The sequence below is a fragment of the Leucoraja erinacea genome, chromosome 15 (genome assembly GCF_028641065.1).
Source record: "Leucoraja erinacea ecotype New England chromosome 15, Leri_hhj_1, whole genome shotgun sequence".
NCBI lineage: Eukaryota > Metazoa > Chordata > Chondrichthyes > Rajiformes > Rajidae > Leucoraja > Leucoraja erinaceus.
Genome location: NC_073391.1, coordinates 36,034,960 through 36,052,048, shown reverse-complemented (window position 1 = coordinate 36,052,048; position 17,089 = coordinate 36,034,960). Strand labels below are relative to the sequence as shown.

The following is a 17,089-nucleotide window of genomic DNA, read 5'->3' as shown; positions in this document are numbered from 1 at the left end:
GACAGAATATTTATTTTGCTTTACTTTTAATGTTTCACTTTCAGATAAGAAAATGTTGCTCAAGATTCTAGATCTTTCCACCTGCTGAAAGGATGCTGTTTGCAAGATAACAAGCATGAAGAGAGAAGAGGAGCAACATAATCCTGTAAAGCTACTGAAATTGGCTCAATTTTAGTTATCAACACTTCCCTCATAGAAAAGGGAATAGGGTGGCACTGTGGTAGAGTTGCTGCCTTACACAGCCAGAGACCAGGTTCGAACCTGACCATGGGTATGCTTGTCTGTACGAAGTTTGTACATTCTCCCCATGACCTGCGTGGGTTTTCTCTGGGTGCACCGGTTTCCTTACACACTCCAAAGATGTATGGGTCTTTAGGTTAATTGGCTCGGTATAATTGTAAATTGATCCTAGTGTGTAGGATAGTGTTAGTGCGCTGGGATTGCTGGTTGGTGCGAACTCGGTGGGCCAAAGTGCCTATTTTTGAGCTGTATAGCTACATTAAACTAATCGTTCTACCTCATAAGCAACTCTCAGAACACAAAACCTTTCTCCTCTTACAAGAAAGAGCATGAATAGATGTCATCGATTTTCAATGCCGATTTATTAAAAAGTGGCATTGAAGAAACTGTCTGCCTCTCCCGTGCCCAAGACAGTGAGTTCCATACGCATGCTGAGGGATGCAGTGAGACGTTGTGTCCAAGGAAGGCAGCTGCTGGAGGCCCGCAGCAGCCTGGGGCTTGCCTGAATCAGACACAGCTCATAAGTACTAGAGCATGGACTGACCGGATTTTGAAAACGGCACCAAAACCTGGCGCCTCTTGCATGCATGAGTGATGGGTGTTGGGTCTTGACTTTCTTGCTGAATGCAGGGGTGTGGTGCTCGTTTCACGTTCAGGCTTCTGGCCCAATGTTTGTACCTATTGAAAACCCTAGCACTCAAAGACAAATCAAGTATGCTTTTTCCTATTTTAGAGTTTAAATTATGGCAGTTTTTCTTTTCAATGGCAAAACATGGCAGTTTTTCTTTTCAATTTACTTTTTAGGATCTGGGTGTTGATGGCAGAGGCCAGTATCTATTGCCCATTCTATCTGTACGGAGTTTGTATGTTCTCCCCGTGACCACGTGGGTTTTCCCCGGGTGTCCCGGTTTCTGCCCACACTCCAAAGACGTACAGGTTTGTAGGTTAATTGGCTTGATAAAAATGTTAAATTGTCCTAAGTTGCCGACTACAAAATTCAGAAGATAGTGTGTAGAACGGTGCGAGTGTATGGTTGCTGGTCTTGACCCAAAACGCCACCTATCCATCTTCTTCAGAGATGTTGCCTGACCCACTAAATTACTCAAGCACTTCTTGCCATTGAATCTAATTGTCCTACCAGGATCTTCATTTGAGCCAGTCATCACATTCATAGCTCTAAATACAAATGAGGTGGGTGATATCTCGACAAATTTTCAAATTTTCTTTTTTTTTAAAGAAATTGTATGCAAATATTTCTATACACCAGAATTAATTACATACATTATTCTATCACCATGGCCACTGGAGAGATACATTATAGATCAACACTAGATTCTAGTGAGTCAACATCTATTACAATTTTTAATAACTGTTTTGACAAAACTAGCTGCAGTGAACAACATATTCATAAAGTACAGGAAATTAAATACGCTTCTCTCAGTCTAGTCATCAAATGGAAAATAAATGAAATCTTTTTTTATAGCAAAGATTCCTTAAGCAGATTCCTCAGTCTGAAGAAGGGTTTCGGCCCGAAACGTTGCCCATTTCCTTCGCTCCATAGATGCTGCTGCACCCGCTGAGTTTCTCCAGTTTTTTTTTTGTGTACCTTCCTTAAGTAGATGTTTGTTAACTGGAAAAGATCTGCAATACCTCTTATTTGTACTTAAAGGAGGCTCATTAGACATTGTCTGACAAAAGCTGAGATCAGATAAAGGAATGGATTTTAAAAGTGTTGGTTTGGGATTATCTAGATGTTACAAATTTAAAACCAACCCATAACCATATGCAGAAAGAACCAAACACAGACTCGGCAACCATTTTGCCTAACAGTTGCGCTCAGTCCCCCTAGTCCAATGGGATCTCCTATTTGCCAATCATTGCAACTCCCCTTCCTATTCACACACTGATCTTTCTGTCCTGGGTCTCCGCTTCCACAGGCAAATTGGAGGCGCAGCACCTCATATTTTGTAGCTTACAATCCAGTAGTATGAACGTTGAACTCTCTAATTTTAAGTAACTTCTATTTATACTCCCCTTCCATCCTGAGGTCAGTTGTGGTCGGCCCTGATTGATCCAGCTCTCCTCCTACCTCCTAACCTATTTGCGTAGTTTTAATCCTGGCTCATTTGTTTTCCCCAAGTACGAAGAACTGTGGTTGGTGAAATATATGGCGTTGTCTCTCCCATCAGACCAACCACTTACAAACACGCTGCTCTGGTTAGAATCACACAGTTCCCCTCCTTTTCCCAAAACAGCTGAGACTGCAACCACTGGATGTGGTTCACATTCCCCCACTTGACTTCCAGGACTGGAACCAGTTCATGCCCCAAACTTACAGGCAGAAATTCTGAACCTACATAAAACACCACCATTCTTCCTCCAAAAGGAGACGTTAGAACAGGTGAACAAATGGCTGGTTGCAAGACTTTCAAATAGCATTTTAAAAAGGAGATTTATAGAGGGAGTTCCAGACTTCAAATAGTTGGATGGCTAGAGGCAGTGGTGGGTGAACACAACAATATCATTAAAAGATTTTATGCAATGGTTGAATCAAGCAAGCAATGCCTTCAAGCAACAATTTGTAGAAACAAATTACATAAATACAGAATTTGGAGAATAAAACGTAATAATCTCAATGAAACACAACACAATAAGACTCAAAACAGTTAAGGTTGCTTCTGGTACAAGTGGCGTCATCAGCAAAAGTAACATTACACCAACACAAATTAGTAATCTGAACAGTGAACATTTAATTACAGGTACAAGAGGAAATTGCGGTAACATCTCTAACCTTCTCGTGAGTTAAGGAAATACACAATATATCACAAATAAAGCTTTCCACTGGACATTCAACGTACAAAGAACAAACTGATCTGGCAAGAGACATCCGAGTAAAATTGAGAATCCCTGACAAGCCTGCATCAAATTTCATAGTTCCTGAATTTCCTTAGCAATTCTGAAGGTGAGTCTGCCGACCAGCGGAAATGGTAATGGCAGTCATCCAAGTTGATACTTCCTGAAGGAAGAAAGAATTTGAACAAGTCAGAATCATAGAGCTGTACAATGCACAGAGGCTCTTCAATCTTTCACACCCATTCCAACCAGTACAGAGAAGGTTCACCAGACTGATTCCTGGGATGTCAGGACTTTCATATGAAGAAATACTGGATAGACTCAGTTTGTACTTGCTAGAATTTAGAAGATTGAGGGGGGATCTTATAGAAACGTACAAAATTCTTAAGGGGTTGGACAGGCTAGATGCAGGAAGATTGTTCCCGATGTTGGGGAAGTCCAGAACAAGGGGTCACAGTTTAAGGATAAGGGGGAAATCTTTTAGGACTGAGATGAGGAAAACATTTTTCACACAGAGAGTGGTGAATCTCTGGAATTCTCTACTCCTGCACCTATTTTCTATGTTTCTAACCACTTTGCTCATCTACATCAAATCCACCTGCCTGCAATAGGACCATATCCTCAGTCTTGTATATTAAGTAAAGCATAATATCTTCAGATAATAAGAGTGGTTGATATATGCGACTCCAGCAAGAATTGGTGATCTACACCAGTAGAGGGAAAAACCTAGGAATTATAGACGAGCGAGTCAAATGTCTGCGGTAGGTAAGTTACTAATGAGTATTCTGAGGGATAAGATATAAATGTATTTGGATAGACGTGCCAATTAGGGATAATCAGCATTGTTTTTTACCTGGGTGATCCTGTCAGGATTCAGATTGAGTTTTTTGAAAAGTAACTCAAAAAGCCAGAACAAAGGGAACATTGTCTATACAGACCAGCAAGGCATTCGACAAGGTTCTGCATGGTAGGCTGTTCAGGAAGGTAAGATTGCATGGGACAGGGAGAGCTAGCCAAAAGGATAGTGAATTGGGTTCATGGAAGGAGACAGAGAATGATTGTGGAAGGCCATTTTTCAGGCTGGAAACCTGTGACTATGGTGTGCCTCAAAGATTAGTGCTTGGCCCTTTGCTGTTTGTCATCTATATCAACGATTTGGGTGAGAATGTAGAAGGCATGGTTAGTAAGTTTGCAGATGAAACTTAAATGCGTGCCATCGTAGATAGAGAAGATGGTTATCAAAAATTGCAGCAGGATCTTGATCAGTTGGGCAAATGGGCCGAGGAATGGTTAATGGAGTTTAATACAGATATGTGCAAGGTGTTGCATTTTGGGAAGTCAAACCAGGGAAGGACCTTCATAGTGTATGGTAAGAACCCAGGGAGAGTTGCAGAGCAGATGGATCTGGGAGTACACAAACATAATTTCTTGAAAGTGGCATTTCAGATAGATATGGTCATCAAGAAAGTTTTTGGCACATTGGCCATCATCAGTCAGTACATTGAATATAGAAGTTAGGAGATTATGTTACAGTTGTGCATGACATTGGCGAGGCCACATTTGGAGTATTGTGTCCAGTTTTGGTCACCCTGTTTTAGGAGAGATGTTGTTAAGTTGGAAAGGGTGCAGTGAAGATTTATGAGGATGTTGCCAGGAATCGAAGGCCTGAGCTATAAAGAGAGGTTGAGCAGGTTGGGACTTTATTCCTTGGAGCACAGGAGGATGACGGGTGATCTTAAAGTGGTGTATAAGATTATGAGGGGAATGGATATGGTGAATCTATAGACATGGTCTATGTGCCCATGATGCTGCTGCAAGCAGGATTTTCTTCGTCCTTATACCTCTGTCCTTGTGCATATGAGAATAAACACATTTTGACTTTGGTTACTTCTCCAATTCATGATCATTTATCATTGACTGAATCTTCAACTTGATTACTTTCTAAAATTATATTTTCTGTGCTTACGTGGAAAGATGGGATTTTCTGCAGAATGCTGACCATCATTTGTTGCTCTCGTCTCTTTTATTCCACATCCATCCCTGTCAGCTTGGTGCATGTGGGCAATTGAGCCATCATTCCCTTCTTTTGCAGACTCTCTTTCTTCCTGCTTCTTGGTAAAATCATCAGGATCCGCAGCAGGTGCTTCCAGCATTGGCTCTTTCTTACTTCTTACTGCCCAGTGCATTGTCTGCAAGATGCAAGATATTGTTTGAAAATATTTACTATTTATTGACTACTACCAAAGACACATACACTTCAGTTGATATGTTTTGACCTGGCAATGTGTGGTATATGTATCTGTGTGATAGTACCTTTAACAATTTGTATGTAGAACCCGCCAGTGAAGGAAACCCCATCATACAGGACTCATTAATTAAGGACGGGACCGGTTAAGGAATTCACCTGTTAGGGACCTTTCAAAACCTCTTGTGCAGAGCCAACTGGACACATAACGCCACCTGTAACTCCACAATATTAGCACTAGTAATTATTAAATTCACCTGATGCAGATCCATTGGAACCTCCAAGGCACCCACCCCAAATGTCAATATAGCATGGTGTTTACTTCTGCCCATGATTTCAATGGCAAAGTAGTCTGAAGCTGAAGATAGTTATTCTCATTGTCACTAACCTACTATTCAATGAGAAGCAGGTGATTTGAGATTACAAATTCACCATTATTTATTTTAAATACACTCCTTGGGGTATTGAGATACAACATCTTGAGGATATCTTTGAATATAATAATCTGCATATGATGCAGGCTACTTCTTCATCACAAGTGTTTTACATTGTATGTTTAAATATGTGGTGACAGTCTGCATATTGACGGAAGTATGGCCATCCATGCTGGAGAGAGGAGCTTGTATATTTTCATATTAGCCAGCAAAAGGGTTCATGATTTTCCATTTGCAATATATTCAGTCATCCCATTGCAGCACTATAGCTTCCGTTGTTCTGCACGTCAGGTGATATTACTACCCTGGCAGCCAGCCGTAAATCAGGGCGTCATTAATGAAAAAATCTAATGTTCTTGACTAGTTCAAAAGAGCAGAGGCCATTTTGTCTGCATTTTGTTCTACATTCCCAATTACCATCACAAGCTCCGATCTTACAACTTTCCCGTGAAAATATATTCAGTGCGATTGATCTGTGGCTGCATTAGATGATTAAAGTAACTCACTCACACAGTAAGAGGAAATGTAGGTATGTACGAGCTGGTGAAGTAGCATTTAAAAATGATTGATCCTCAAGTTTAAAAGCTCTTTGATTTGACATCAAAGACCACAAAGCATTTTTTTACCCCCATTCAGGGCTCCTATCTTTTATCAAGAGAGGCTCCATGTTACTTTGGAAAAACAGATTTTAACACTCTACAGGAGTGGTGTAGGCAATGGGTTAAGGCCAAAATGCCAATTTCTCCCCAAATGTTTGCAGTCAAAATGTGCACCACATTAAATATGCTGAACTCCTAAAAGACAAATACTGCAACATCGCTCAACTTCACACAGAGATGTGGTCACTTTCTTTTTACAGGTGATCAACATGAAAAAGCTTGTAGATGTCTCTCTTAGTTGTATCCATTCTTTGCCAGGCTTTACAATCTTCCACCATGCCACAAAAAGCTGATAAACATTTCCAGGGGCTTCCTGTCAATTATCTAGATGGGAACAATAGCTAGAAAACATTTCTGCTATCCATTAGTTGTGTGCCCATGTTAGCTGGTGCTTTTGGCAAATAATTGCATGGTTAGGCCACATTTGGAACGTTGCGTGCAATTCTGCATATCTTGTAAAATCTTGCACCATTAAGAAAGGTTGTGGAGGCTTTGGAGAGGGTGCAGAAAATGTTTACCAGAATGCTGCCTGGATTAGAAGGTCTTAGCAATAAGAAGAGATTTGGCTAACATGGATAGTTTCCTCTGAAGCATTGGAGGTTGAGGGGAGATGATAACATTGAGTGGCATAGATAGGGTAGACAGTCAGAACCCCAGTGTGGAAATTTCCCAGTGTGGAAAATGCTTTAAGGTGAGATGGGCTGTTTAGAGATGTGCGGGGCATTTTATTTTACAGAAAGAGACTGGTGGATGCCTAGAACCCTCTGCGAAGGTTGGAGATGGCAGCACATACTATAGGGAAATTAAAGAGGCTTTTAGATAGGCATATGGATATGCAGCAAATGGAGCGGTATGGATCACGTGTAGACAGAGGCTAGTTTAAATTGGCATCAGGCTGGCATGAACATCATGGGCTGAAAAGCCTGTTCAAGTGCTGTTCTATGTTCCAAACAATTTTTCCTTTTCAAGTGGGCATCTGAACTGCAGTGAAAGTTGAGTGTTTTATCTCAGAATTGACGTACCATTTTGACAGCATCACTTAGAGCCTCCCACTGATGAAATGGAATTGCAATCCTACTACGATACCAGTGGTCATAGCGGGCGCGTCGTTCTTCATTGGTTAGGGTTTCTTTAGCCTGCTGCAGTTTCTGAAATTGCTCCACTAGATTATAGAAATAAAACAGAGCTTGATTAGTTATTCTGACAATCTCCTGCTCTCTCCAGTATACATCAAACCCCCAACCCACCCAATCCCCTAAATCTTGGGCCTCCTCCATTGTCGGAGTGAGGCCCAGTACAAATTGGAGGAACAGCCCTTCATATTTTGCTTGGGTAGCTTACACCCCAGCGGTATGAACATTGACTTTTCTAACTTCAAGTAACCCTTCTCTCCCTCCCCTTCCCAGTTCTCCGACCAGTCTTACTGTCTCTGACTATATTTTATTTCTGTACCGCTCATTCCCCTGACATCAGTCTGAAGAAGTATCTTGACCCGAAACGTCACCCATTTCTTCTCACCAGCTGTCTGTCCCGCTGAGTAACTCCAGCGTTTTGTGTTTACCTTCAATCCTCTAACATACCCATTATAGACTTTCTGACCCTCTCTGACATTCCACACCTCCAAATCCCCTAATCATTCCACAGCCTGAAACTCCAGGATACCCCAAGATAATACTCTACTCTATACCACTCACTAGTACTACTTATAATTTTTAGGTTCCATAAGCTTCAGGCTTGGAAATCACAAATACAATTTCAAAATGTCTGGACGATATTTAATTGGAAATGAGCTTCATGTGAAGGAGAACTAAATAGTGAATCTGTCCCGGATGTGTCACCCTGACATCCTCGGTGGCGTCAGTGACTGACCTCGTATCCTTCTTGGGTAGAGAATTCCAAAAAATTTGCAACACTTTGGATGAAGGAATTTCTCACCTGTCCTGAATGGCCGACTCCGTATGTTGTGACCGACCCTGCTTCTGGACACCAGGCATGGAAAAAAAAGCACTCAGCATCTACCCTGTCAAGCCCTTTAAGAATTTTAGACACAAAAAGCTGGAGTAACTCAGCGGGACAGGCAGCATCTCTGGAGAGAAGGAATGGGTGCGTTTTGGGTCGAGACCCTTATTCAAAATGTTGTACATTTCAAAGGGATTGGCTGTAAAAGCTTGCTCGAGGTAAACGGGAGGATGGAAATCTCCAGCACAAAATGTCCACTTAGTCCTTAACAGCATGGACGTGCAAGAGGTGACTGATTCCACATCAACATTTGAGTACTCAACCATGGTGCAGAACATTCCTTTCACCACAGCAGAAGCCATGACAGTGGATTGAAAGCTCTGAATTCTGTTGTCCAAGCTCAGCTCAGAGTGCTGCCAGAGCAGCCTCAGAATTAAGAACTATGATGACCAGCTGAATCATTGCCCAGCTGGAATATTTATAACTTCAAAATTTGTAGCTATTCAGGTAAAACATGAGCTTGGACCTATATTGGAAGTGACTCTCGTGTGATTATTTCAAAAACCTAAATACCTACAAATGCAATGAATGAATTAGAAATATTATTGATGCTGCACATGTTGCAGGTAGATTTATCAAATGTTCAGTTGAATAAAGTTACAACCACTTTACATCTTCAAGAATTGATTCAGATTCAGATTCAGATTCAATTTTAATTGTCATTGTCAGTGTACAGTACAGAGACAACGAAATGCCCAATTGATGAACTAAGAAAGTTTCAGTCCAATGGAGCTCGTATGTCTGAAGAAAGGATCCTGGCCATTATTTTGATCTGACCACCATTATACCAGTGGATAAACTTGTTTTATCTTCCAGGATGAATATGTATATCTGTGAAAGGAATTAAATCATTCAAGTCCCGTAGTTTTTATCAAAGCTAACAAAACAAAATGGAAATACATATATTACCAGCGGCAGTAGAATGGCATCACTGGCTGGATAGATATTTGCTTAATAAATATACCACTGCGTCATCTATCACTACAAAGCTTAAATGCTGATGAAAAGCTGTTTATCTAGACTATTTTCCTTCCTATTGAAGTTTATTGTGGGGTGGAGACAAAGAAAATGTATTAATGGAAAATTTGAAATATTGTACCTTAGTTTAAAATAACAGACAATATAGTAAGTTCTGACTCATGCATCTGAGATTGTGGACAGACTGATCTACGTGCATGATGACAATCTTTGGTGTCTCTTAATGCAGGCGTCTGAACAGCTTATTTCGTATCTTTTTCGCAAAGATAAATCAGCATCTGTTCTTTGCACCTAGATTTAGCCTATGCTCATTTTATATTTTTTCAAGCATTTCTTGCTACAGAATTATACAATGATTATAGTACTAAAAGGAGCAATTTGGCCCGTCTAGTTAGTACCAGGTCCAAGAACGATCCTGTACCACTTGCCATAAACCCTGCAAATTATTTCCTTCATATATTTATTCCTTTTGAGTGCTGCAATTGAATTTATCTCTACTGCTAACCACTTGCTATGTATAAAAAGCTTTCCATTTTGTAATTTACCTTCATTCAATGTTTTCTCGTTCTTAACCCTTCTGCCAATTTGAACAGACACTCTCTAATTACTCTGGCTATGTCCTTTATGACTTTAAACATACGATTCAGACCACTTTGTTCCCTCACCTGCTCCAAAAAACACCACTTATCCAATCTGACATAATTTTGTCTCCTTTTCACCTCTAGTCTTTGTCATTTAATCTATCCGCCATGCACCCCCCTCATCTCTATCCACCTATCACTTTCCAGGCTTTGGCCCACCCTCACCACACATTTCCAGGTTTCTCCCCAACTACTCCATCAGTCTGAAGAAAGGTCACGGCCGACATGTTGTTGGATCTGGAATGATCTGCCAGAGGAAGTGATAGAAGCGGGTACAATTACGACATTTAAAAGATATTTGGGCAGATATATGGATAGAAAGGGTTTAGAGGGCAATGGGCTAAATGCAGGTAAATGGGACTAGCCCAGTGGGCCAATGGTTGGCATGGACATGGTAGGCCAAAGGGCCCAATTCCACGCTGTAAATGTCTGTGAGCCAATATATAATTTAGCAATGCTATACCTGTACTAAAATTGACATCGACTGTTGCCGGTGTGCAATTTGCATGTTCTCTCCATGACAAAGTAGGCTTTGTCCAGCTTCCTCCCATATTACAAACACATGCAGCTGAGTTAACAATTGACTGTAAATGAACTCTCATTATAGGTTAATGGAGAAAATAATCAAAAAAGAGTTAATGGACATGTTGCTGCGAGAACAGGTTGCAGGGGTACAGGGAAATAAGGAAAGAGACAAAGTAAAACCAATGGATTGCGACCTTATTAAGTAGCTGGGACTCCATGGGCCAAATGGCTTCCTACCCTGTAGTTCTAAGTTTAAGAATAATTTAGCAATTACTTGTGTGGTACCATATCAAATGGATTGAAGGATCAGATAAATCACTTCAATTCTACCCACTCTGCTAGTCAGCGATACAGCATGGAATCTGGTCCTTTGGTCCATCAAGTCCACACTGATAATCAACCACCCATTTTACACTTAACTGGAACAGGTGAGGGAACAAAGTGGTCTGAATCATATGTTTAAAGTCATAAATACTCCATTCATCCATTTTTATGACATTATACTTAAGCCCCCCCCCCCCACACACACCTCAGATTCTATCACTCACCTCTATACCCTGTTCAATTAATAACGGGAAATTAACCCAACAACCCATGTAACTCTGGGAAGTAGGAGGAAACCAGAACATCTGGACAAAAGCCACACGCTCATAGTGAGCATATCAACGCTACACAGACACTTCAGGTCCACAACAATTCTTATGGTCTCCAACCTTGAAACTGAACATCTCTGAACTCTAAACCCTTGACTGTTCCCAGCTCACCAATTCGTCCCAACCCCGAGCTTGAGTGATGTGATGGGAGGCAGAAAATAGTGACTCTGATACCAGATTTTAAACAGAAGGGGATGTTGAAGGGTAGAGGTACAAGATATGTGCTTGAATAACAGAATAGTTATTCCAAGGAACTGCTGATTTAGGAGGCATCCAGACTACACTTCAGCTTCAAATTGAGCCAGCACATCGCCACAATGTGTCCAGCCGGCGCGACTCTCGTCAGCAGCGGCCTCTGCCGCCCGTCTGCGTTTTTATTATTTTTTCTCTATGTTTTTACGTAGTTTTTGTTATTTTTTGTTGGGGTGTGTGTGTGGGGGGGTGGGGTGGGAGGGAGGGGGCAACTTTTAATCTCTCCCTGCACGGGAGACCCAACCTTTTCTTTGTCGGGTCTCCGTTGTCGTTGGGGCTGCAACGAGGAGCGGCCTCCAACAGGAAGACCGGGGGCTCTGGTGCCGACTACTTACCTCACCGTCGCGGAGCTGGCCGAGTCCAGAGCGGGTGGAGGAGCGCTGCTGCGGCCCGACCTCCGGAGATTCGGAGGCTGCAACTGCGGGTCTGGCGGACGGCGGCACCGGGAGCCCGCGGGTCCCTGCTGGGAGACCGCATTTCAGGGCTCCCGCAACTGCGACTTCTCCCGCCCGAGTTGCGGGGTCGAAGAGCTCCTGGAGCGGGGCCTTACAGCACCGGCCCACGCGGCTTGGAATGGCTGCGGGACTCTGCAAGCGCACGCCGGGGGCTCTAACATCAAGAACCCGGTGTGCGACCTTGCATCACCTGGCGTGGCTTTAATGTGGCTTTAAGTGCAGTGGAGAGATACGTTTTTTGGCCTTCCATCACAACAATGTGATGGGTGTTTATGTAAATTATGTTGTGTCTTGGGTCTATTTGTTTGTAATGTATGGCTGCAGGACCTCAAGGGGTCCAAATGACAAATAAATTGTATCTTGTATCTTGCCAAGTTGATTACTTTGTTACAGCTTTGCCAGGGCCTTCAGCCATTCAGTGAGACTATTTTAATTTTAAGACAAAAAACATACCTGCTTTTGGATTCTGTGGATGTTTGTCAGGATGGCAGGTCAGAGCCTTGACTTTAAATTCTGCCACAATTTGTTCTGTCTAACAAATCAAACATTAATTATTACATGTAGCCAAAAATGCTGGAGAAACTCAGCGGGTGAGGCAGCATCTATGGAGCGAAGGAAATAGGCAATGTTTCTGGCCGAAACCCTTCTTCACACTATTTCCTTTGCTCCGTAGATGCTGCCTCACCCGCTGAGTTTCTCCAGCATTTTTGTCTACCTTTGATTTTCCAGCATCTGCAGTTCCTTCTTAAACATTCATTATTACATAACTTCAGCTCTGAAGCCAAACATTAAGTCACCAATGTCATCCGAAAAATATTGCTGAACTTATCAGGCAGCATTTCCTTTTTCATATTTATTCTTCTTCTGGTTAGTTTATTTTTGTATTCAGGAAGTGTATGCTTTCCTTGATGTAATTACATGCTCCAAGGCAACAGTGAGTACTTGGCCTTTGCAGGTACAGCAGTAAATATTGGGAACTGCGTCACATTCTCAGAATAAGATTTTAATTTGTATTTTAATGACACTGCTCTGATTCATTGCAATATAACAGAGGAAGAAAGAAAGAAATTTAAATATTTCTGCCTGAATCTGTTTGAAAACACAATGCACACTTCCCACACACCATCATCTTTAGCACAAATTTATTGGAATCTGCAACTTTAAAAGTGCCAAATGAAAGCAAAGATTGTATATTGTAATACCTGGCAGGTGCCTGGGGTTTGAGACCCCAGGAACACACAACACCAATTCAGTTAACACCACTACAGGATCTAATACATTATGATAAAGTCCACAGATAATCCCCTAGCTAGACTTTGTCTCAATCCTTCCTCATTACTGCTCCAGTGTCTTAGCTTCAGCTGCTGCCGGGGAAAACATACTCTACTGTAGTGAATTAGCCAAACATATATCATCAAGAGGGTGCTTCGATTGAGGCAGAAGGAGAACATTTTTTTTCAGGGACATTTCAATATATAATTTAATAAAGTCTTGGATTGTGGACATTATTGCCGAACCCAGTATTATTGTACATCCCCAATTATTCAAATAGATAGTTTGAGCTGCCTTCTCACAATACTGCAGCTTGTCAGGTGAAAGCAGCCAGTCAAATCGAAAAAGGAAAAATGGATATTGATATTTGTCAAAGCCAGGATGTTGTCCAACTTTTTGACATGTACCTTTTTATCAAAGGGCAGCACGGTGGCGTAGTGTTAGAGTCCCTGCCTTACACTGCTTTCAGCGCTGGACACTCTGGTTCGATCCCGACTATGGGCGCTGTCTGTACGGAGGTTGTATGTTTCCCTGTGACCACATGGGTTTTCCCCGATAACTTCGGTTTCCTCCCACACTCCAAAGACGTCCAGTTTTGTAGGTTAGTTGGATTGGTATAAGTATAAAATTGTCCTTAGTGTGTGCAGGATGGCATTAATGTGCAGGGATCGTTGGCCAGTGTGGACTCGGTGGGCCTAAGGGCCTATTTCCACGCTGTATCTCTAAAACTCACCACTGGCCTCATCCTCAAAGGCAGTGAAGGTTACAGGTTTAGAATGTGATGTCGAAAAATCTTTTGTCAATTGCTACCTTCTTCCGATTCGACCCAAAACATCACCCATCCATGTTCTCCAGAGATGCTGCTGAGTTACTCCAGCACCTGTATTAACCAGCATCTGCAGTTCCTTCCTTTTAAGATTTAATAGTAATTTAAGGGGCAACTCTTTCACTCAAAAGCTGGTAGGTATATGGAACGCTGCCAGAAGAGGTAGGTTCTAGAACACCATTTAAAAGACACTTGGACAGGTACTTGGATAGGAAAGGATTAGAGGGATAGGGACCAAACACTAGCTTTGATGGGGAATCTTGGGCAGCACGGATGAGTTAGGCTGTTGCCGGTTGCCGTGCCCTAGTAAGTGCTGACAGTAACAAGTGCACAGCATGTACTACAAGTGAGGGGGCTTAAATAAGCATCATCATGAGATGCTTTGTAATACCACTAGTGTCTGAACTGGCCCAGGGTGCTTTAATGAAGCACAGCTTTGAGCTGCCCTCTATTCTACCCAATTGAACATGTCTGTAATGGCATTCAACATGATAGAGAATGTCCATGTGTGAAGACTTAAGTTTGTCTCCACAAGGACTGTGCAGTGTTCACTTCTACCAACCCTTTTAAGGACAAATGCATCTGCCACAGGTAGATTGTTGAGGACAAAGTGGAGTTAGTTTATTCTTCATAATGGTTTAATCATACATGCTGCATGCCAGTCATCAATTACTACCTTTTGGCAGAAGTAGGGATATTCACTGAAGATTGTGCAAAGTTCACTTCTTATCACAACACTTTAGCAAATGAAGCAACCTATGCCAGCATGCAGCAAGACCTCAATAACACTCAAGCATCTGCTGGTCAATGGCAAGTAACATATGCACCAAAAATGTGCCCAGCAATGCCCATTTCCAACAAGAGAGTCAAATGATCTCATATTTTTATTTGATGTTATTTTTATGAATGGGTCTTAATGGACCACCATTTCACGTGAATGAGGAAACTACATTCTGTGACTACAGGCTTGGTTCAATGGCTCAGTATTCTGATCTCCTAACAAACACAAGATCTTACCACAATCTACAAAGCACAAGTCAGAGGCATGAGAAAATACTACCCTAGCTGCCTAGATGAATGAAACGCCAACAAAGAAACTCAACAACATTCAGCACCAAGCAGCTTGTGTGATTCACACCTCATCCACCACTCTAAACATTCATTTGCTCCACTACCAGCTATAAAATGCAATGCAGTTACTTAGACAGTTCCAACGCAATCGCCCTAATCTATGATCTCCACAACCAAGAAAGATAAGGGCAGCAGGTGCTTGGAAACACATTCACCTGCAGTGTCCCTTCCAAGTCACACAAGATCCCAATTTGGAAATATATTGACAATCCTTCATTATCAGCAAGTCTAAATCCAGGCATTCTTTACCAACAAGACCGTGGAAGGTATCTTCACCAAAATGATTTAAACAATTCAAGAAGTTGGCCAACCAACAGTTTCTGAAATAATTATTGTTGGGCAATAAATGCTGGCTTTGACAGTGTCTTCACAGCCCAAACTAAAGTTAAGAATACACTGAAACAAAGAACTGCAGATCAAAGATCATAGAGCGGAGCAGATGTTGGTTAATACACTAAAGGACTCAAAGAGCTGGAGTAACACAGCAGGTCATACAGAAACTCATGAGAACATGGATAGGTGACGTTTCAAGTCGAGAAACATCTTCTTGTTTGCTGGTCCACATTTATGATGCAAGTTTACCCCTATCCACTGAGATATGGATTGGCTTTCTGTAACATGAAACTAACCGGAGATAGTTAGAAGCCGATTTTAAAATACATACGTATCTGCATTGGTCGAGCTGTGGTGCTCACTGGCAGGTACTGAGAGACTAAAGAGACGACACTAGGATACAGCCGGTCTCGTTCACTACCATAACAATCCCCACTAGGAGGCACACTGGCCATCTGAAGGACTTTGGCCCCATTAAATAACGTGACGCGGAGGTCTGTTAGAGCGGAACTTTCTCACCGTGGATAGTTCATCACAGCCTAGCAGCTGGTAATAATCGTCTCCGCCTTCGGCTGCGAAATTCAGCACCGCATCCATCTGTGTAGTCCTAATCGCGCTGGCTCAACGCTGCTGAGCTACAGAGCGGCACCTTATAAAGAACTGCCGAGCGGATATACCGCCCACTCGCCCTGTGCCGGACGATGACACCACACGGCCAGTCTCCACCTCTTGGGAATTTCGTCTCGGGGGAGTATCCTGGAGCTTGGGGCAACTGGTCAACAACAAGCGGTCGTCAGCGCTCCGGTTCCCCAGCCATGGAATGCAATGCACCCCGCTCTCAGGGGCTGCCGCCAGCCCTGAGCAGAGACGGGTCTGAAGATGGGTTGCGACCCAAAAACTCGTCTATCCAATTCCCTTCAGAGATGCTGCCCGACCGCAGAGTTCCGCCAGCATTTTGTAAGGTTTTCTTGCCAGTCTTAATAAGATGTGCATCTCAAGAGGAAACGCTGTATTCTAACATGCGTTGAAGGCCGTTTTAAAGGGGTGAAATGGCCCAAGAAACTTCACGGGTGCGCCTCGACGATACCCAACGTTTGCTCGGCCAGGTACTGAAACCGGAGGTGGGTTTCGGGAAGGTAGGTTTCCTTCCAGGGGTAAAATGCACGAGAGGTGAAATTTGCAACACAAATATTGCGTTGTGGAGCTAGAGTAGGTTTGACAGGCAGGCGAAGCCATGAAGGGATATGATGTCCGGAGGGATTTGATGTTTAGAGTTTATCTGTTTGGGAACGAGCAGTAGACCGTTGATCTCCTTTGATTTTTAGGAATGAAAAAAATGTCTGAAATTCCACCGTGTTTTTGGACACGTGTGTTTATATAATTATTTGCCGATGCACCCAGATCTGGTTTATTTATTCATTCTTGACGCACGTGTGATACATCTGTTTCTTTGTGCCTCCCGATATGTTTTCGTTTCCAATTTCCACACCGTTTATTTTTGCGGACATTACATTTTCTTGCATCATTTCTATGTAGAAAATAAATTGCACCGGAAAAACCAATTAGGTCTACA

General features: G+C 42.3%; 1 protein-coding gene across 2 annotated transcripts; it reads right to left on the bottom strand.

Moving 5' to 3' along the window:
* Positions 1 to 1,478: 1,478 nt before the first annotated feature.
* dnajc12 (DnaJ (Hsp40) homolog, subfamily C, member 12) lies at positions 1,479 to 16,219 on the bottom strand. 2 transcript variants are annotated; one of them, XM_055647183.1, is made up of 6 exons: positions 16,036 to 16,219; positions 12,408 to 12,486; positions 7,454 to 7,593; positions 5,172 to 5,282; positions 5,060 to 5,099; positions 1,479 to 3,256 (listed from the first exon to the last, which is right to left on the bottom strand). In XM_055647183.1, the coding sequence occupies exons 1-6, from the start codon at positions 16,111 to 16,113 to the stop codon at positions 3,162 to 3,164; spliced, it is 543 nt and encodes a 180-aa protein (XP_055503158.1). In that variant the 5' UTR covers positions 16,114 to 16,219; the 3' UTR covers positions 1,479 to 3,161. The 2 variants fall into 2 exon arrangements, with proteins under 2 accessions (XP_055503158.1, XP_055503157.1); XM_055647182.1 differs by having other exon boundaries at positions 1,482 to 3,256; positions 5,060 to 5,282; positions 16,036 to 16,215.
* Between the last annotated feature and the right edge of the window lie 870 nt (positions 16,220 to 17,089).